Genomic DNA, 22,167 nt, shown 5'->3' on the forward strand with positions numbered 1-22,167 from the left:
GTGGCATTTATCTTTATACTTTGCATTTATCCTCACTGAATTTCAGGTGGTGTTTGTCAGTCCCTTCCTCCTGCCCTGCCCTGGAGCTGCCCCCCCACAGCCAGGTGCCACTTACAGGCTCCATAAAGGCAGCTCTGACACCTCCTCCACATCATTCTGACTTAGTGCTGTCTCTCTGCTGCGAATGGAGCAGAACTTGATGCTGGGTGAGCTGAGAACCACAGTCTTGGAAAACTACTGCGTAACTTGAACAGTGAAAAAAAAAAAACCCTTGAATCCTGGTGCTAGAAGGCCCTGCTACAGTAGGTGAGTGCAACTAGAGGCTGGCTAAGTGCCAAGACCCCCAGCTGCTGACAGAGACCCTGCTCCTCCTCTCTGCGACTTGCTCCTGCAGAGCTTCCCCGCTGGAGACCAGCAACGGGCAGTAATTGCATGGGAGAGCTCTTGTGAAAGAGGAAAGCACTCCTGCTAAGTGACTCCAGTATGTGACTGTGACAAAGGAGCGGTCAGCATTGTCCAAGGAAAACCACTGAATGCAAAGACCCATTTATCAGCAGAGTGAAACCTCTTCTCTCAGTTCCAAAGAACAGCACTGCTCCTGCACAGATGCCATCTGCCTCCCCATGACCGTGGCCATGGGTGGGGATGGTGGGCTCAAGAATAAGAGGCTGAGAGACTTTTATACCAAGATGCTATTTACTTTCAACAGTCATATTCAGCTGCATTATAACATGTCTAGTCAATCCATACGTATACACCTACAACAGTTAATTAAAAAAAGACACTAATAAATTAAGTACATTTAACTTACATGGGACAATGGTCATTGTGACAGTGGTAGTGAAGGCTGGATCTGCAGTCACTCATCTTCTCTAGGATGCAAATGCCAAGTGAGCAGTCTGGAAAATCCCTCCGGAACCCCCTTCTGCAGTCCTCATCCCACACATGTTTTAGACCATAACCTGAAACAGCCTTGGAGAATGCACATGCTGGCCTCTGTGCTTCCCGTTTTCACAGGGATCGCCACATTCCTCCATCCTCACAACATGCAACACTTTCCTTTTTCTTTCACTACACCACTCCATTGATCCTTCTTCTAGTACACAAATACTTTTCTATCTAATACAAAAGCAGAGTCCCTAGAGCCCATCCAAGCCATGTCCAACAGCATTTTGTGGCACTTAGCTTATTTCAGTCCTTCTGTGGAGGCAACCAAAGGTGACAGCTTTACAAAAACAGAACGAACTGCAAACATTTCAGATTTAATACAGAGATTTAATAGAGTCCAAAGACACTAATGCTCCATCTGGAATCCAGTGACTTTTACACCTTCACGAGAAATGGAAGATGGATCCCACCCCAAATTCAAAGGTAAGAATAGGGATTTGCAGGAGTCTTTACGTGACACAGAAGCACAAGCAACAGTGACTTTCAGAGAAGCTTGTTCTCCTATATTGCTCAAATGCCTTGAAAACATCGCCCATGTATGGGTGGAGAGTGTGTTTGCCATCCCATGCCTTAAATAATGCCTACTACAGGATAAAGAAACTCTGGAGCTGTGATAAGAGAATAGCGATTGACCCTCTCAGCATGCGCCATAGCAGAGATCAGAGGAAAAACCATGTGCCCTACCTGTACTGACCCACAATGTACCAAAACCTCAACAGCTTAGCAGAGGTTCAGTCCTCCTGCTTCCCCTGGAAAATTGCCACCATGGCAGTTTCCAAAGAGCAGAGCTGTTCTATGAGAGGTGCAGTTTCTGTTCAAAATGAACTGTGTTTAAGCTAATACACCTGTGGATTCCGATAGTCTGAGACGACTGTGCTGGCAGGTTGACATTAACAGCAGCAAGACAGCAGTTGTATAGCCAGCCATGCCGAGCATCAGGGGAAGGGAACTTCTGGGAGCCAGCAAGCCCTGGCTCCAACACCTGTGAGCCAGTCGCACCACTGACAGCTGCTATTTTTCTTCCATATATGCTGACAATCCAAGTCAAAATGTAAAAACAAGGTGGCATTTGCCTTCAGGGCAGGCAAGGGTGTTACTGTACAGGTACAACTGGAACAATAAACCTTCCACGATGTGTGCACACCGGAGCTCTGCGGTTGTTAGGTTCTCTCTAAGTAGGTTCAACTGGAACAGACTTGACCCTCTTCCATACCACTGGGAATGGATGTGATCCCCATCTGCAACTCCCTTGCTCCCACTTTCCATACCAGGTGGAAATGAGCTTCCTGGTTCTTTGCTTTATCAACTCCAGAGACTCCTGTTTCCACCTGCCTCTTTTGTTGATGTTTACAGCAGATCCAGCTCTGCCCTGCTTCAGTCTGTGTGACTGTCCTTCTCGTCCTTTGGAAGCAGCAGGCTTGACCTGGCTGGAGAGCTGGTGGCTCTCTTGATCACCTCCACCCACCTGGTAAGAAAGGACAGGAGAAATGCTCAACTCCTTGCTCACAGATGCCTAATCTTGTCCGTCAGTTATGAGCTGTACCCCTTTCACCAAACCTCACAAAACATCCGTTTTGTACTTTTCTTTTACAATTCTTTTAGGAAACTAACTCTTCAAATGAATAGCCTGAGATGTGGCAAATACACTTCAGAACACAGTTGCCTGTCCAAGTAACAGCTCTACAGTGCTTTGAGCTCCAGAGAGTTCTTATGAGACCACACTGTATTCTCTTCTAAGTATACAGAATGTGTTTACTGGGGAGGACAGGCTGACAAAAATTTTCCTTAGTCAATGGATTGCTTTTCTTACAGTAAATTATGTAACAGACTTGCTTATATGGAAGAAAGCAAAGCAACAGTGAAAAAAGCAAGACAAACGTCCATTGTGATTTAGACAGTTTTTCCTTCAAATCACTACATGAGACCAGTGGATTAAAGAACACAACCCTGCTGTCTCGGGTAGCTGGTCTGTACGTTGCTCGCAAGTGTGTGATACTCTCTCAATGAAAGGGGAAGTATGTGGCACCTTCTCAATAAAACCACACTCCAAAACAATTGCTACTCCCCTGCACGGCAAAATGCAATGCAAGGGTTTTCAACAGCTAATGTAATAGCAAAGTTTTGTACGTGATGCATTTCAAACATGATTCACTTTGGACCATGTGTGGAAGCCCCTAACAGCACTGCTAAACATCATTACAGAGAAAGCAGTAAAGTGAAAAGCAGCACTGCACTTGTTGCTCTCAGCCTTGTGTTATAACACTTGTTTCCAGAGATCAAGAGGAAAAACAAACAAACAAAAAAAGTATTCTTGCCAGACCTCTCATTAATCTAGAAATCTGACTCCCAAGACCTTGTGGGGTGAATATCTCACAACCCTTCCACCCATGCTGCTCCCCAGCTCCAAGGAAGCCCCAGACCCCTGAGACAAAGCAGAGCCTACAGCTCTAAGCATAACCACTGGCTTTCCCCTGCAAGGAGGACGGTTCTGGCCGAGGAGGGATCTCCAAACTTCGGTGGTAGGAAGAGGAAGGGAACTTTATTACTGAGAATGTGCTGTAAGGTCACTTGGACTAGGATGTAGTCAGGAGAAAAGAGAGGCCTCTGGATGATCAGCCAGTGAGTTAACAGCATGTTATACACCAAGACAGACACACAAAACAGAAATTACCTCTCAAAGGTATATTTGCTCTCAGCCCTGAAGAAATACACATGGGACTTGAACTGCAGCTTGAAGACATAATCCTTCTGAATGCCGTCTGCCTCTACAGGGGAGCTGACTGCGTAGCCAAGCAGCGGGAGACTGGCCAAGGGATAATCGTCCTAGAACAGCCCAATAGCCCAGCCCTTAGTGCAAGGCATCCCCGGCCACACAGTTCAACCCAACGCACACTCACTCTTTTGCACTGTACAGGTAAGGTCTTTGTATTTTTGTGTAGGTAAGAACGGGAGGAGGAGCAGTCTTTTATCTTTTGCGAAGCTGCCAATAGCATATAATAAAACCTTCCCCCCAACTCCTGAGTTACTTGCTTCTACTCCCCTGCCCGTTGCTGCCTTCTGGGCTCCCCCCTTCCCCCTCCACATCCTCTCTCTGGAACCCCAAGCACAAATCCAACACGAAAGTTAAAATATCCCTCCCAAAAGAAATGTGCCCTCAAGGCAAGAAGCCTGAGTAAAATAAACACAGTTTATTGGGTTAATAAAATGAAAATGCACAGGTTGCACTGCAGCACACTCCGTTACCAAGCAGGTGCTGAAGGCACCGTGAGCAGGAAAATCCCCAATGCCTGTTAAACTGTGCTGAAGCCCAGCAGGGAGAGAAATGGACAGAGACTGACCAAATGCTGCCAATTCCCTCATCTCCACTAGTCCCTGCCATGCGGAGACATTTCCCCCCTCACCGACAAAAGGTCGGTACTATCAAAAGAATTGGAAATCCTGATTAAATTCTGCAATAAGGGCCCATGGCCTTACAGAGACCGGCTTTGTTACAAACTACCTCCTCTTCCACTTGTCGCTCCCCTTCAAACAGCAGTGAGCTGCACCCGGAGCAGAAAGCCAAGGACCTCCAGGTTCCCCCCAACAGCCCAAACACAGTCCCCCCTCAGCTGCATTTGCTCACCTGGTGCGTTTTGTAGAAGAACAAACAGAAATTGGTGAAGACGACCCACAGTTTCTGCCAGCCATTGCTGTTCTTGAACTTCCTCAGCAAGTATCCAGAGAGCTGGTTCTAGCACAGAACAAAAAGAAAACTACTATGAAACCACAAGCTGCTGCCCTTCAGAAAAAGACAGCAGCTACCGCAGATAAAAAGCTTGAGGCTGCCTGCCATAACCAATCCTGCACTTGCTCCTCTGTTGTAAAAGGCCTCCCAGGTATTTCACATGGTGACTGACTTTGTATATTCAGTTTACCAATTCACAACTATCTTCTTGTGAACGAATTAGTGATTTCTCTCCACTAATAGCAAGTTCCTCTTTACATTTAAGCGCTCGCTGTATCTCAGCGCAGTGTCAGGCAGCACACAGGATGGTGCTGCATTGACTCGTCCCTCCAGCGACCGCTCTCCTTTGTGGCCTACGGTCAGGGGAACGGTGACAGCCACGAGGGTGTCCATCCCTTCAGCCACCCTTTTTTATGTACAGAAAAACCATGTAGAACACACTGTGTGAGCAGGAAAATAAAGCAGAAGAGGAAACAGAGGGTGCCAGAGTTGCGGACAAGCTACACGTGGCAGCTATGCGAAGCCAAGCCTGGCGTGGCAAGCAGGCTGCAGGGAGGTTGAACATTGCCACCTCGGGAGTCAGAGTCACCCAGCGCTTGGGCAGCAGGATAAAGAAACCTAGGGCATGGAATGACAGCAAATGGATTTTGTAATTAGAGAAAAAGACTGGATATGCAGCAGATTTACACAGAGAACCATTTTGGGAAGCATAAATAGGAGGAAATCCTGTATCAGCGAGGCAACGTTACAACTCTGCCGCTGGCTGGCTGGGGCATCCTCACGCCAGCACATGTGGGCTCACTGAGCAATTACGAAGCAAGCAGCAGTACATTTTCCTTGGCACCCTGTGGCTCCTCCCCACCAGCACAGAATCTGAGAGGCATTTTTACCTGGATCATGCACAGGTAATCAGACAGGGATAGGCTCTGGTTCCGGTACCAACAAACATGGGTGATTGTGTTGGGCCGTTGGGCCTGGCCCAGCAAATAGCGAGGAGGAAGCTCTGGAGAAACAGCAAGAGAGCAGAAAACTGAGCAGAGAAAAGGGGGAGAGAAAGAGAAAAACAGAACATTAGGATAAGAGAAGCGATGCGATGTGAGAAAGGTGTCTGTTAAAGGAAAATGGATTGTGAAAAAAATGATGGTATTAGAACATGGAACAGATGAAAGTGAGAGTGAGCTGCAAGAACTCACACATTTAAGTCCCAGAGCCTGTAGCATGATGGCCTCATTATCCAGGTACAGAACAGCAAGATGGTGCCTTTCACAAGGGTATCGGCCGGGAAAGGAAGGCTTGTCCCCTCTGACAGAAACTGCTTTCTTTGCTAGCTAAAGTGCCCAACTTCTGGACCCTAAGCCAAGGTAACACCTGCAGGACCTCCTTTACTGAGCTGATTGATAAGCTCTCTACATCATGAAAACTCAGGAGCTTCAGTGCCCTTTTAACTCCTTTCATTAAACAAAAAGTGCCTTAATGGCAAGGGCAGGGAAGGTAGGAAGGTACAAATACACAGATGCAGCACCTTGCCCCATTGCCATTTGTCTAGTTAGTGACCTCCTCTTTCTCTTCATGGTATTTAGGGTCCGTCCCACTCCTGGAAGTCTTCCAAGCATGCAGATGTCCTACCCAACCAACCTTGCCAGACTGCCGCCTGAAGTGAAATCGTAGTGCCAGTGCAAGCAGTGCTCTGCATAAGGAATGCTGAACAGACATTTGTTTCAAAATCTGCAGGACTCGGTACCAAAACATGCCACCAGCTCTGCATCAAGCCATGCTGAGTGGCAAGACCCAAGGTAACAGCAGCTCAGCGGGCACATAATAAATCTCTGTTCAGCATAACACGAGACTGCCGTCAAATGGCACTTTCTAATGCTTGCTGCTCACTCCTGCCCATGAATGAAGGGCAGAGAAGTCATATTCCCACCAAACTTAAAGCACTCTTCTTAATTCTAGGTGCAGCACAGCAGCTAACCAGATCTCAGGATAGCAGTCAATCTCTAAAGCGAAATATCACAGATAGGTAACTTCTCCTTCAGCTAGGCTGATGAAACCCAAAGGAACAATTCAGTCCTAGGATATCCTGGGTTTCCTGTAAAATTTCTCTCCTTCAGTGCCTTTGCCGAGCAAAGCCCTGCTGCAAGAAGAGCAGAGCGTGCGTATGCGGACACACAGACATGCACAGAGGGGAGCAAGCACGCAGTGGCCTTTTAATGGCCCATGCTCTCCCATGGACACAGAGATGAAATTCTGCCAAGGCGAAATGGGAGATGGAGGACGAGCGGCTGGGCAGACAGAGTGAGATGTGAGAGCTGCACCCTGCAGGTACCTCGACAGCCACACTGTGGTCAGTCATGGAGACGCTCGTGTTGCGGTACCAGCACACGTGCATGGTTGTGTTGGCACGGTGGTGGCTCTGCCTGTCCAAGGAGCTACGAGAAGAGTGTATGTCATCTTCGGACTCCTGTTCTAGAGAGACCTCATCAGAGGATCCTGGGGGAGGAGAATTCAGCAGCAGTTTAAGAAAAGTGTGCAATGCAAAGAGCAAGAGAAGCAGGGATTCCTGAGAAAAACTGTTTTCTCTTGCAATGGTTCAGTTTTAAAATACATTAACTTGAATTGGTTACACAGCTCCTAAAGGCCACTCGGAGCAGATCATTTTGGCTTTCATTACTCAGCTCTGCTTGGGACAGCTGACTCAATGCTGTGTAAAACAAACAAACATCTCCACACTTCATCTTCAGTAGATTCTTAGTGAAGAACAGGAAGAAGTGCTCCACGAAGGGACACTACATGTTTCACCACGTCCATACCACCACCAGAGACAGGCAAGAGAATGCTGGGCTATAAAAGCTGATCTCCAAAGGCACCACATTTCTGGACAAGAAAATACCCTATGTGGTTAAACTGAGAAAAATTTAAGTAAGAGATGAATAAGGACCTTATAAAATTAACAATTCTGCAACTGGGGCATCTCTGCTGCATTTAAAGCTACCAGGAACATCAGTCTAGGAAGACAAGCATATTTCTTTTGATTAAAACAAAACAAAAGCACAATTAACTCTCCATTACCATGTGAATTATAAAAATACTCCATTTATGTCATCAAATTCACAATAGGAAAAATGAAAAGGACATGACAACTGATGCTTTTCAAGAAGGCAGGAAACACCACTTACTGTTGGAGCGATTGCATACTGAGTTTTCCAGAAGCATGTCAGATTTCTCAGTAGATTTCTTGGCCATTTCAATTGCCATATTTAGGTCTTCCATCCACTTCCCCATCTCCAGACGGGTACTGCAAGACAAACAGTGCTAATGGAGACCAACCCAGCTAGGAGCCGTGACAGAATGCTAGGTTGCTAAAGGAAGGCACAAGTCACTGCCCAATACAAGCAGCAGTCCCTTTCCAGTAAAAAAATAAAAATAACATAAAAATTCCTCCAAAGCATGAGCTTTCCAGACAGGAAGCTGACCTCATACAGCCTTCACATCTACTTTCAAGACTTGAAACAAGACTGAAATAACCATTAAAAACTTGGGACTTCATAGCAAAGCAAATGAATAGACAGCCAGAGGGTCACATAATAGCACCCTCTGGAGCTATCGGACTCAGAAGAGGAATTGTGGGGTCTAGGCCATCGCTGTTCTTCGTACAGAGAGCTTCATAGCTGGTCGGTTATTTCAAACATGAAATCATGTTTTCCCTGCAAAAAGCAGGAGATGGGTGGTAGGACCATACCGGAAAGGATTTTTTTGCAGGATAAAAGGCAACCTGAAAGACAGCACATCTTTTAAACGGGACAGAGGATTTACGTTATATCTTAAGCAAGCAAAACACAGAGTGCAGGAAGATGAGGACTTCTTTCACCCCACATAGTTTCCATTATGGGTTATGTGGCTCACACCATGATTACAGGGTAAGAGCTTTACAGCTCATATATGTGTATCTATATCCAGCGGCATGCAACAGCATAAGCTTTTCCTTCAGACATCGCCACAGCATTTATTTTTTACCTCTGGCTACATTTGCTGTGTGCACAATTGTTGTTTGAACTGCTATATACAGTTACACACTCTTGCTTGGGAGGGTCTGTGGGACTTTTTTTGGTAACTATCTCTTTTTTTCTGCAAGTTTTTAATTTAGACCGAAAATTCCATGCATGGTCTAATCCCAGCAGCAATTTTTTTTTTTTTTTGACAGGTAGGGAGAGGTAACATAAGAAAAACAACCACCTTTGAGCTATTTCTAAGTTATGACAAGGTAAAAATTATATCTATTTTTCCAAATATAAGAACCTTTCAAGCACTTTTTGATTCGCAGCTGCTGAGAAGCGGTTGATCTTAAAAATAATTGACATTTTGAGGCATTAGGCTGGAATTAAAAAAAAAAGTTTTGCTTGCTGAATATGTCTGCATACCAAGAAGTATTGGCTCCTGTGCCACTACATACCTGATTTATAAATGTTCAGTCATGGTTATTTTTCAAGAACAGGTTATCAAACACTAAATAACACTATAAATTTAAGGTTGAGATTTAGTGCTCCCATCCTGCATTCTTAGCATACCCAACTCCAGCTGCCTTTTAGGGGACCTGCAGAGGGACAAAAACCTCCTAAAGCTGATCCTGAGAGAACAGGTTCAGTAGACATCCTAAATATATTTCAGATATAAAGTAAAAAAAGAAACGAAACTCACTGCACAGGGACAAGTTACACTGAAATGGTAACAGTTTTCTCTCCAAGCCAGCCTTTAATTTTTCCTCTCCCTTCCCAGCTTCCTCCATGAGATCCATGCCAGAATTCTCCCCTCGTTACATCCATTTGCATGTTCTGGATTTTAATTCTTTTGGGGTCTCTAAAATACTTGTACATTTAGATTTTGTTTTGTCTCCTGCTTTATAGCAGTTGTTTAAAGGATGACACCAACAACTCTGCTAACTAGAAAACATCACAATGGCAACATTATCACTGCTGCTGGGTGTTTAATAACACACAATTCAGTGACATAAACTACTCCTTCCCAAAACGCAACACTGATAAAGGAGTTGTGAAGTGTCCTGTGTTTGTTTTGAAGTCATGCTTTCCAGAGGACACATGACACACCACCCTGGCCCTGCACCAAACAATTGAACAGTAACTCTTTGGAGAAGGCAGCTATCAAACCTACAGGCAACTGAGAAAATAAATGTTACCTTGCTGCAACCACTATGGTTTTTTGTGCTGAATAGATGGTGAAGCAGTGTGGGACGGCCCATTCATTCTCACTCTCCTCCACCTGCAGAAAAATAAAAGGGTTTTCTCATCACTGCTTGGTGACTGACAAACACTAAAACTGTCCTTAGCTGGCTAGGAATTTGAGTCAAATATGATTACAACCTGGTTGCAGTAAGTGCAAAACAGCTACTCTTTTAGGAATACCACCTACTTCAAGTCTATTTTGGCTCTACGTGAAAATCTATATTGTGCGTTTCTACTGCCGCATCTCTAGTGGCACAGCACCACATCCAACAGGGCAAGAAAAGAAGGGTTCTGAGCAGGATTCAGCTTATTACTTACCGGTGGGTCGAGCACTATCAGCTGCAAATCAAACACAGAAAGAACAGTCCCATTAGAATAGGGGGGTGGGGAGGCAGGAGGACTGATTATATGCCTAGGTGTGTGCACAGGGGAAAAACACCAGGACAAATCCCAATTTCCAGATCAGCCTCTCACAGCAGCATGAAAAAGAATGGTCAAAAGGGTGCTCCAGCCGTTTTGCTAATGCGATGGAAGGAACAAGCGTAATACCTGCAGACAAGTCTTTGACACACAGGCTGTGGCACGCAAAGGTCCAGTCCACGGCCAGCAGCACCACAGGCTGCCGTCACTGGCCTGGGAGCAGCTTGTGGCGTTGGTCCTCGTGCCCTGAAGGAATGCCTCAACCGGCCTTAAGGCAAAGTCACTTCCTTAATGCTGTGATGCAACTTGAAACCACTTACCAACATGCCATGCAGAGGAAGATGTCCGTGAATTTTGAACTGATTTGTCCCTGTAACCCCTTTGCTTGTGTACAGTAACATATCTGAGAACTGAAAAAGGCAGAAAGAATACAATCAATATTCTGAAGACAGCAGGTAGGTCCAAGTATGTTTTGACATATTTTTAAAAATCTGTTGTTTAAAGGCCACTGTCGACACATGAGAAAACACCATATCTCAAATCAGTTTGGCCTACTCTCCTTAAAACCACTCTTTCATTTACTTACAAAGAGAGACAATTAGTTTTTAAAATTCTCTTAAAACTATGTGCCATTAAGGAAACAAGCTGAACAGACAGTATTGTCACAGTCACGCTCTATCTAAAAATCCCTCAGGGTGAGGGATTGCTGATTTTCATCACAAACACATGAAAACACACTTTCACGACAACTTTATCTTGAAGACTTTGGGTTTATGAAAACCAGAAGCAACACCCACCAGGAAGAACATCCGCTGCTGTAAACCCTTCTTAGTGAGCTTGTACAAGCAACCTTCCCGGATAAACTCCTGCAGTGGAAAATAGGAAGTTACGCAAAGCTTGATCTTTCCCAAACACAGAGAATTTTAATGGTGTTTTTTTCCCATCCCAGAATATACAGATGTTGATTGGTACCCAGCAATGATCGCCAACAGATTTGTTAAATGCCAGATGACACCTTTCTTTCTGTTTTGTACCATGAATCAGCTCCTTGCTGCAACCAGCATTTAAATCAAGCAAGCAAGAGAAGGAAAAGGAGCAGAGTTCCTGTCGGACACCAGCAGTTCACCTATTACACTTACATCCCACTGCAGTGATTGCCATAGCATCCCAAAAGCATATGCGATGCTCCTGTACTTACGCTCAGTATATCTATCAAAAACAAAGAAACAAAAAACCAAGCAGGAACTAAACAAACTCCTAGAAAAACAGAGTCACCGACACTGGTTTTGCCCAGTGACGTGGCTCTCGCCATCGCTACGTTCTCCATGCAGTCTCAGTCTGCAGACAGACATAAGCAGACCTGGTAGTGGATTTCCTATCAAGTACATGACATGCTGCTTCCCACTCAAACACAGAGCACCATACCCCAGTATACTCAGAATCTGCTGTATTGTCAACACAAAAGCATAGCCGGAGTCTAAGGAGAAGCATTTTTGATCTATTCTCTAGGACATCACCAAGACCTATGGGACCTACCACAAAGACAATTATACAAAGACTTCACAGTCATTCCATAAAACAGAGAGGCAGTGATGGCAAATACATGGTTGAAAGGCACTTCCTCGGCAATAAAAACAATAAAGGCTCTAAAAAAACTAAGCAAAGGTACTTACCCTACCAGGTGCCGTGAGATTATCTATACCAATCAAGTCATGCTGCAGCTCTGTTAGCTTCTGGAAATTCTCCAGGCGGATGAGACTGTGCTGCAGCCGAGATGTCATTTCTGTGACTTCCTTCAGTGCATCTGTAAGGAAAATGGCACCGAGGGGATCAGAACAGAGCAGACGAACCCCGGCCACCAGTTTTATCCCTGGAAAACTGAATCTGAAATTCATAGTCAGATTTAGAATAGGACAGAATAGTTCAGTTGGCAGGCACCTACAACGATCATCTAGTCCAACTGCCAACTTCTTAAAGCATATTTTATAGCTACCTAGGAGTAAAATGGAGATGAGCAAGCAACTTCATAGCACTTCCTATACTTCTGGAGATTACTGGGTATCTCAGATTTTGCACATATAATAACTATTTACCACATAGCCAAAAGTAAATTAAAAAATTGAAGCCAACTGTTTCTGCCAAAGATGACTTTATAAATGAATGGAATATACTATGCAAGTTTTTGACACCACAAAGCAATTATTTTTTTGTTATGTTTTTACTTATAAATGACGAAGAGTTCCTAAAAAACCCTACTTTTTTCCCCTGCTATAAAAGGGGACAAGAAAATGGCTAATTTTCCAGCTTTGGTTGAAACATTAAGATCCATCAAGATTACCACGAGAAAACCACTTTCTGGAATGCCAGAAAAAGCATTCATTCTATGCAAAGGGAAGAGTCTACATCTAAGTTGTTCTTCATTTTCCAAACTAGCAGTTAAGGCAATTTTCCATCTATTGCAGAAAGTTTCGAAGCCCTGCACTAGAGCACAGCAGGAGGGTAGTGAAACCTGGTACCGAAAACCTTGAAGAAAAACTAAGTTAGTTTTAAAACATAAGCTAAACTTTTTTTTTTTTTTTTTAAATTTAATTAATCTGCCTTCTGTCAGTTTTCTGCTGTTCTACTTGGTGTATTCTGTTTTTTTTCCCCAGGATATTTAAATTACAGTATTCACTAAGCAGTTGTGTTTTCAGCAATCTAAATCAAAGTTCCTGTGTATTTTGCAGACCTGCATGCAAGAGTCAGAGAGGTCCTGAATGGAGAAAAAGTGTTTACATTGAACTTGTAAATGTAAAGCTTGTTGTCTCCCACAGGATACGGGCAAAATTTTCTATGTACATGGGAGCGGGTTTCTGCCTTGCACATATACAGCTGAGTGCTCACTCACTCCGGCAATCTGCAAAGTCCCGGTGCTCTGCTGTGTAGTGCTTGCAAAGTCTCGCCAGGATCAACTTGTAGTGCATCAGTCTCTGGATCGGTTTGAGCAGAAACGTGTTGAGAGGCAGGTAGCAAACCTTCTGCAGCTCAAACTCCTTATAAACTGTTTCCAGCTTCTTTAGGCGTTTAGTTGCTTTCTCCAGTTCTGTCAGGACCTCATCATGCTTCTGCAGATAACTAGTAAACTCCTGTTGAACCATACAAAAAATTACTCGGTTCAAAGGAAAACAGTCTTTCATAGATTTCACAGTGAGTAAGAAAAAACATCCAATCCCAGCTCTACTTTTGTCTCTGACCATGATTATATAAGCCAAGACTGCATATATTCTCCTAAATACTGACAAAAATAGCATTAACAACATTATATTTCAACAACTTCATTTAAAAAAAAAACACAACAGTATCAAAAATAAAAATATTTGCTTGGTTGTCCTCTGTTTGCTGTTTACTGCAGCTGTGCCTTCCTGTGCCACTGATGAGAACAGCCGGTAGCACCACCCATTAATACTTCACAGTCTGAGACAATTCTTGTTGATTACAGACTTTTCTAGGACAGGCAGAAGTGAGCTGAGAGGGTTGTCTCATCTAGGTTTATCTATTAAAGAAACTGGCAGGCAGCTCCCAGTCAGGGTCAAACTAGGTGTCTGTGCAGCACTGTGCCCATGCCTGCTGCAAATATCAAATACAGAGAGCGCTGATAGTCAGAATAGCAGTCACACACTTCTGCACTCCTATTCAAGCCACTGGTTTTAATGGAATAATTACTTCACTGCTATAGCACAAGCGTAACTGTCCCATGAAGGCACTCCAAATAAAGGTGACTTCATTTCAGAAGAAACTACTCTGCAGTTAAAAAAATATTTGGATTTTGGAATTAAACCACCTTATGAAACAGTGTTTCCATAGGGGAGAGTTCGCGTTGTGCAAATGTAGGAGAGATGGTGGAGCTAATTAAATAGTTTTTCTTTGTCTTCTGCTGAATAACCAATAAACAAACAACCTTTTCTCAAGATAAATGTAGGTGGTTAAATAAGCAACAGTGGTATAAACCCTTGCTGTAGATATTTTATTACATTTTCTTTTTAATTTGTTTATCAACAATAATTGTTTGCAAGTCACTTCAAGTTTAGTGGAAATACTAAACACCTTGAACTCTCATCCTCGACAAAAGGAAAAAAACGACTCAACAATCCTGCGATTCCATTTTTTTAATCCTTTATCTACCTTTAGAGTACGCATATTCCTGAGCATGACATCTCCAATGCGTTGATAATCTCCTTTCACATGAGCATTGGTTTTTCCTTCCCTGAAACACACATAAGGAGATGAAATAAGAAGGCACAGGACATGGGAGATCAAGAAATGTCAATTTCATCCCTCCACCTTCCCCTGTACTTCAAGACGTAATCTTTACGAAACACTTCCTGGGTATCTGTGTATTTTAAGGACTGCTTTAGTAAAATTAAGGGAAGCAGTACTAACATTAATGCCTCCTCTATCCATTTTTAACCACTTCACATTCCCATTTCACTGTTAGGGTTGAAAACTTGGTACAGTAAATCTGGAGGCTACATAAAATAACAAAGCCATGCTTAGAACACTGGGAAAGGAATAGAAATGAATTTGTGTGAAAGTCTATTTGGGAGTTTAACCTCTCAGACTTCTGAATAAATGTCACAACATGATCCCACCTGGATTTATGAATTTATTTTTGTTTGTACTTCATTTACATTAACCACCTCCTTTTGAATGGTAATTATAGTCTAATATATTACATCTCAGGTAAGGAGAAAGTAATAAAAAGGTTAAAAGACTAAAAACATGCTTTTTGAAATAAATTGTGTTGCAAGAACTGAACTCTAATCTTAATTACAAAAAAGTGTTTCCTATATTTTCACCTGGAGATTCATTAACTGGAAAGTGTTGAAAAACACACATTCTCTTTTTGACCTTGTGTTCCTCCTCTTTTCTAAGGCTAGAGAGACACCACCAGGTTATATTAACGGTTGGAGTCGATGATCTTAAGGGTCTTTTCCAACCTAAATAACTCTGATTACAAAAACCTTGGTCTGGTGTACAATTCATGCGATATTATGTACAAGGCAGTGCTTGAAAAATGGGCTTTGCAAACTGTATTTAGTACTGTTTTTAAAACTATAATTTATTAAAAGACCTTTTCCTTGATTTTACTCATGCAGAAATACCAGTTCAAATATAGATTAAGTACAATTTTGACATGAGGATGTAGGAAAAGGTCCCCCCACTCACTGCCCATGCGCTGCACTATTAACGCTTACCAGAGCGATAGCCTCTGCTCAATCTCTTTCAGGAAGCCTCGATGAAACTCATAAATTGGGTCTATGTTAGAGAAGAGTAATGTCATCAGGCCCTCTGGCATAGCGTTCTCCTTGATGACTGCGCTGCGAAACCACTGCCAGAAAAATCATAAATTATGACAAATTTTTCTATTTAAGAAATTAATCACTAGCATACAAATTTCTGCTCCTGCAGCGGGGGGGGGGGAGAAAGTGTGTACACAGGGAAACAGCAGGAAGGAAGGAGAAATATTTAGGGAAGACATAATCTGGGAAAGATGAAAAGATGCAATTTCTTTCCTTGCCAAACATTACAAATATGAGGCTTATTGGTTCTGGGCACAAGCAATGATGAGATGGTTGGTAATGGCTCTAAATTACAGTCAGTTACCAAGTGGCTGCCACAGCTGATGTTACACCACTGCCTTCACTTCAACACAGATACAACTGCTCTTTCATAAAACTTGAAGCCCTGTGCAAGTTATTCAGTAGCTAGAGACATCTTGTTGCGTGTCTCATACTGCACTTTTAATCACTTTCGGTTCCCTGATTTCTGGAAGGGATGTGAATATTACAAATCAAAATGATATGCAATGTAGCAATTGGAGCTAACAATAGAGGTCCAGAGAAAATATCTGCTCTCCCACATGAGGACCTATGGAACAAGGAAGGTAATGCTACATGGCTCATGGATTATGCTTTATCATAGGACTTTCTTCTGCTACCTGGAAAAAAGTCCAAGTTTTTCCAAATTAACAATTACAAATCTGTTAAGAAAAGGAAAAGCATTAAAGAAAGTTAAAAAGCCCTTACCACTGTAATAACTTCCAGGTCCTTTAGATATGTCCGTTCTGTAGCAAGAATCTCCTTTGCTATGAAGTATGCCTTGTCAGTTGGATAGCGCTGAAAGAACAGACAGTAATCAATAAGTATTCAAATATAAATGTTCTATTCATTACTAAGCACAAGCTCAAACCCTACATACATTTCCCCTTGCTGTGTGCAAATGGAGCACTTGATTACTAACCGTACATCTCTGTATTCAGTACCGTATTCTCAGATACTGACTTTGCTATAAAATAATATTTATATTTCAAGATTATTTAAAAATAATGTCAATTATATACCAGTTTTATGAACTTCTATTTCAAAATCAAGGGAGCACTTCACAAAAATATGGAAACAGTTATTCCAAGTCTCCTAGGTATTAAACACTTCTTTAATCAAAGTACAGCAGATTTGCAACACAGTCCTTTTCCAAAACTATTCTATTTCCACGCACAACTTTTACGCAAATCCTTTGAAGATCATATTAGTTAGTTAAGAAAACACAAAAATCATACTACATCAGTTGCTGGCTGCATGGTTGCTCCAGGGCTGCTATTTAAAGAAAAGAGAAGACAGAATGGACATGGAAGCACAAAGGAATGAAATGGTGAAGAGATATGTTCTGCAGTTGCAATGAACCAAAATCAGAGTTAACCTGAAAACATACATTATTAAAAAAATCACGTAAATACTATTAAGGAACTAATCACATTCCAAGCTAAGATGCTGCTTTGTCTCCTTAGCTCACTATGTCGTGCCACAGTTTTGTGCCAAATCCTCACCCAGTAAAAATAAATGACAGCAAACCCATTTGAGTTACGTCAAAATTTGGCCTCCATCTCTGCCCCTCCTGAGCGTAACACAGCTTTGAAAATTATTTCTCCCTTTTCCTTGTACGTACCAAGTTAATAAAAAATTCTCTTTTGAGAGATGCTTTGAGATGCCCTCCAGTGCCATCAGCACAGCTACTCAGTGCTTCTAAATCCTCCATCTCAATATTGCTCATGGAGGAGACGTTTTCCTGGTTGCTCAGTAATGTATCAATTGAGTCCATCTTAGACACATAGAATCCCTGGAGGTGTGTATTCCCAAATAATTAATTTTGAGAAACTATCCAGCCTCTTTTCAGGTTATTTTATGCTAGTTAGTGTAGTCCCACACATCAGCACCCTCCCTAGAGGAACCAGAGGACACACTTCTATTCCCTCCACAGCCATCCTCTTAACTTCAACATACCTGTCTCAGGTACCTGGTGTCAGGGAAGTCCTACCTAATCTTGGCTTCAGGTATTTTTTATTTTTTCTTGAGCTATTTACCTGACTGTAGCCTCATAAACCCTCAAAATGCTGTTGAACCTCAGTGGGCATCCTTCTCAAACAACGTCTTCCCAAAGGAAAGGACATCATTTTTCTGACCTCCCTGGAGACCGAAGTGACACAGCTCTTTTATCTCACTTACCAGCTAGCTTCCTCCTGCAGTACTTACCTGTCCTGAAACACCCTGTTTATCAACCAATGGAATCAACCAACACACACTAGCTTGACTATAACTTCAGCTGCCTCTTACATGATATGAGAATTACTGCCAAACAGGTATGGTTTTTGTGTAACGCAGCTTTGTGTGCACCTCCTCCCAGGCTCTGCACAGGATATTAGAACGCACAATGCCCTTAAGGGACTAACTTCTATGGAAAAAAGAGAGTTTCCCAAGGCAAAGCAAAACTGGGTTATGGAATCAACCAGAGGCTGCGACAACAGGAGATCTCAGGGAGCCTCATCTCTCTAGCCTCGGCAGAGATGACCCTGCTGCGAGCTCTGCACAGCATCACTGCACACATGTGCATCTGCTGGCTTCATCCCTCTCCTCAGCATCACCTCTCCTCTCTGGCGACTCCCCAGCAGCCTCCCAGCTCACCTGGACCCGCCCCCACCTCATACCCATTTAAACAGTTGCTTAAAGAGTTACCCTCAAGCAATGTATATCAACCAGTATATTCTTGAGAACCCTGGAAAGGACCCTGACTGTCCTCCGTCCATACCTTGTGCTTTGGCCCTCACTCGAGTGCTTTTTCCCCACTCTCAGAAATATTCTTCTGGATTGTTTCTTCCTTGAAAACTTACAGAACATGAAGGCATGCGAAAACATACCATGCCCACAACCTCACGCTTTTCATAGCCTGCATAGATCACCTTTGAGCACTTCTGCAGGTTTTCACTTTATGCTCCAGCTGACGTGTGCTAGCTTGAGGCACAGAAGATGCTTTTCATTTCCCAAGCATCTTCTCTTCCCTTCTCCCTCCTCACTGCATCATCACTTTCTGTTTACTCTCTGAAGTTCCTGCTGCTTTCCAAATTGCTCCCTGCTGATATTTAGTGCCCTTAATTTTCTTTTTTTTTGGTCTTGCACCAGTCCTAACTGAATCCCCTGTGCTGAGTCCTGGCAGCAGCTGCTAGGCAGACCCTGTACCAGAAGCACCGAAAAGCAGTACGGCTGTCACAGTGCAATAGGGGCTCTGTGAAACACCTTCATTACCCATCAGGCACTGCAAGAGGAAAGAAAATCAATACATGTCTGAAAAAAAATACACACAAGAACTCTCTGAGGAGGCAGTCTGCTTCCAAAGTCCAAAGAAAACATTCCTACAATCATAGCAGGCGTCAAGGCAAATATCCCCACTTGGAAAAAGTAGTGTTCCACTGTATTGTGTGCACACAATCCCACCTTTGCTTGTGGTGAGATTTCTGTGTGTTTCCTGAGCAGTTGAGAGTCAGGACATACAGTGCAGGGATCTCCAGATCATCAGCTGAGACAAGAGTGAGCAAGCTCGCACCTGCCGGCACCAAGAAGTACCCAAAGACATGGTGAAGACAGCAAACAGCATGGGCCTGTGACCTTCTTGCCTGATAGATCCTGACAGAGGTAAGACAACCAGAACATTGGATGGGGCAAGCAGAAGAGCAGGAGTAAAGAGCACACAAGGTAGTTTCTTCAAGGCTGCACAGAAAACTATAAGATTACAGTGTGGCTGCTGACTCCATAAGGAACTGAGTTCGGACGATGGAGCCTTCCTTGCACTGTAATGGAAGGTCCTGGATCCTTCTCAAGTACCGAAGAGTCAATAAACCTGGCTGCTCACTCTCCCTCTGCAAGCAGGCAAGGCAAGGGGAGAAAAGCAGCTTGCAGAAAAATGATCATGGAAGTCTGCTGTTAGGTGGACTTCTCTATCTCACCAGGAAAAATGCAGTGTTCTGTGGAGTGCAGTTTGTCAAACAGTATATACCATGCCCCTACAAAGGCAAAGTCTGGTAGTTTGTCATCCACATCTGAAAAGTGGTCAAAGAATGCATGCATCAATGTATGTATATGCACACACTCATCTATTTCTCCCAAGTGCATCTAAATGCTTGGAGTCATTGCTTAAGGAAGAGGAGCTGGCTGGACTAGAAGATTCAAGAGGTCCCTTCCAACCTCAATGATTCTGTGGTTGCAGATTCTTGTTATTGCTAGCAACCACTGTGAAAGCCTGATAACATGGTGCAGTGTGGATAAAAGAGAAAATCTGAATCACACACTGACATCTGGCCATCTCTATCATTTTGAAAAACTGTGGAGGCACATGAAGCCACTGCTTACCAAAGCTCATGATCAGATGTCAGTATGAAGCAGTACACCAGCTTTGCTGCATAGGCAAGAGGAGGCTTGCTGCACAGAGTACGTAAGACTCTGGAGAAGCTCCCAGGAGACAGTGGTCAGAATCTGTGGACTACCACCACTTCCTTCACCTTTCAGAAAGGCTCTGCAGCATTCCAGTGCACAAGAGGCTATGGATATAGATGATGCACTGGGGCAGAGAGGCCTTCAGTGGAGCTGAAGAACAGAGCGAGGAGCTGAAGTTCATGTCTCAAAGACTAAAGGTGGAATCCTTCCAGAACAAAAACATTTTATATTAGGATTACCTGAGAAAGCAAGGGTGAATCCTGAGCCCTACATGGGGGCGAGGAAAACCCCACATCGTGTCGGGGAGTTTCCAGTTAAGGCAACCAGTGCTTACCGGTGGAAAGAAAGGAAAGCGGCCTAGGCTAAGGATCAGTACCTAGACATAAGCACATCTTGAAGACCCAAAGTTGTTCCTGCTTTGAGACTTGTTGCAGCCACAAAAGTCAGAGGTATTTTTGCCCCCCCTCTTTTCAGAAAGCAAGCCTCGAGCTTCCACAAGGCCAGAGCATTGTCCGCCTTTCACCAGACAAGAGTCAGCCATGGAGGGGGCAGCTCCAGTGATACAGCCAGCTCTGCTGAAGAAGCCCATGACTGGGTGTAAGAGGATGCACCACGATGCCTGCTGCTGAGAGAGCTGAAGTTGAGCTCAGGTCCTCTACAGCCCGAGGGGAGATACCTCAGGACCGCTCTAAAGGTCCTGTTATGCTTAGAAAGAATGGCTTGGAGGACGACCGTATGGTGAGATGGACCAATGAGACATGGTAAGACTGCGTGGGAAGTAAGGAACCTAGGAAGAACATATCTTACATATTAAGAAGTGGTAGCTCTGTGCTATTCTCTATGCTGGTAAATGAAATTATTTTAGAACACATTTTTATTAGTGACACACAGCACTTTGCACAGACAGCACAGTCCAGTAAGCTGACACGGATTAAACATGACAGCATTCAGCAAAGACAAGGCCAGGTTCAACGTCACCACGTGACACAATTTTTCATTACTGAATGAGCCAAAGGCAACCGATTTCCAGAATTGACAGCCACCTCTGCCACCAGCCTTTCAGACTACTGCCCTGGCGAGAATCACCTTGAACAATTCACCTGCTTTGCAGTGTCCATTCAATAGTCTCAGCCCAAAGAGAAGGGGTTTTTTGCATTCTAATGTAATAATTACAGCCCAAAAGGCACCAAGTGCACCGCTACTGTTTTACATCAAATACGTATCAACTGTTTCCCCCCAAACAGCTCACTCAAGAAGCCATGCCTCTTAGAATATCTCAAGTTGGAAGGGACCCACAAGGACCATCGAGTCCAACTCCCCACTCCTTGCAGGACTGCCTAACACTGAACCATATGACTAAGAGCATCGTCCAGATGCAACTTGAACACTGACAGGCTTGGTCCCGTGACCACTTCCCTGGGGAGCCTGTTCCAGGCACTAACCACCCTCTCAGTAAAGAACCTTTTCCTAATATCCAATCTGAACTCATTTCCATTCTGGGGTATAAAAGGCAGATTTCAAGCACAGCTCCTTGCCACACTGGGGCCCTGGGCAGCAGTTCCTGCTAAAACAGCAGAAGGTGGTCCCAGCAGCAGACGCCAAGACAACCCCTATGCCAAGAGGGCAGTGGGGACTCTGGCCACAACAGCAACATACACAGACCCGACCAAACCTTCAGCACTGGAGTTTTTAACACTAGCCACCAAACACATCTGTTCTACCACAAAATATAATGCAACCAACATTCAGTGACCAGCAAGCACAGCTCCTCACCTGACACCATCACTTTTCTCGTGACATAAATTCCCAGTCACGTCATTATCTTACCTTACGTTTCATTTCATCATCCTCTTCTATCCTGGCACTGCCAGCATCACTGAGGACAGGACTCAGAAGAGGAGATGAACCCTGGCCAGCTGCGTTCAAGTTCACCTGAAAAGCCGGGTTCAAGCCCAGGGGACTCTTCAGCATGAGGGAAGAGAGCTGAGGATGGTCCACCGGGATGCCTGGGTGGGAAGAGAACAAGAAGATGGAGTGGAAA

The 22,167-nt window shown here is 43.8% G+C and overlaps 1 protein-coding gene across 1 annotated transcript in view; it reads right to left on the bottom strand.

Moving 5' to 3' along the window:
* Positions 1-1,885: 1,885 nt before the first annotated feature.
* Positions 1,886-22,167, bottom strand: part of FARP2 (FERM, RhoGEF and pleckstrin domain protein 2) — a 79,314-nt gene continuing 59,032 nt past the window's right edge. The window contains exons 14-27 of the mRNA XM_010561246.1: positions 21,954-22,132; positions 16,395-16,484; positions 15,564-15,697; positions 14,491-14,572; positions 13,217-13,454; positions 12,003-12,133; positions 11,127-11,195; positions 10,650-10,739; positions 9,864-9,946; positions 7,849-7,967; positions 6,999-7,162; positions 4,571-4,678; positions 3,620-3,771; positions 1,886-2,413 (exon numbers count right to left, since the gene is read on the bottom strand). Coding sequence (XP_010559548.1) covers positions 2,323-2,413; positions 3,620-3,771; positions 4,571-4,678; positions 6,999-7,162; positions 7,849-7,967; positions 9,864-9,946; positions 10,650-10,739; positions 11,127-11,195; positions 12,003-12,133; positions 13,217-13,454; positions 14,491-14,572; positions 15,564-15,697; positions 16,395-16,484; positions 21,954-22,132 — 1,730 coding nt within the window. The 3' untranslated portion in view covers positions 1,886-2,322. The remainder of the gene's footprint in view (positions 2,414-3,619; positions 3,772-4,570; positions 4,679-6,998; positions 7,163-7,848; positions 7,968-9,863; positions 9,947-10,649; positions 10,740-11,126; positions 11,196-12,002; positions 12,134-13,216; positions 13,455-14,490; positions 14,573-15,563; positions 15,698-16,394; positions 16,485-21,953; positions 22,133-22,167) is intronic.

The sequence above is a fragment of the Haliaeetus leucocephalus genome, unplaced genomic scaffold, assembly GCF_000737465.1.
Source record: "Haliaeetus leucocephalus isolate CR32 unplaced genomic scaffold, Haliaeetus_leucocephalus-4.0 Scaffold143, whole genome shotgun sequence".
Taxonomy (NCBI): Eukaryota; Metazoa; Chordata; class Aves; order Accipitriformes; family Accipitridae; genus Haliaeetus; species Haliaeetus leucocephalus.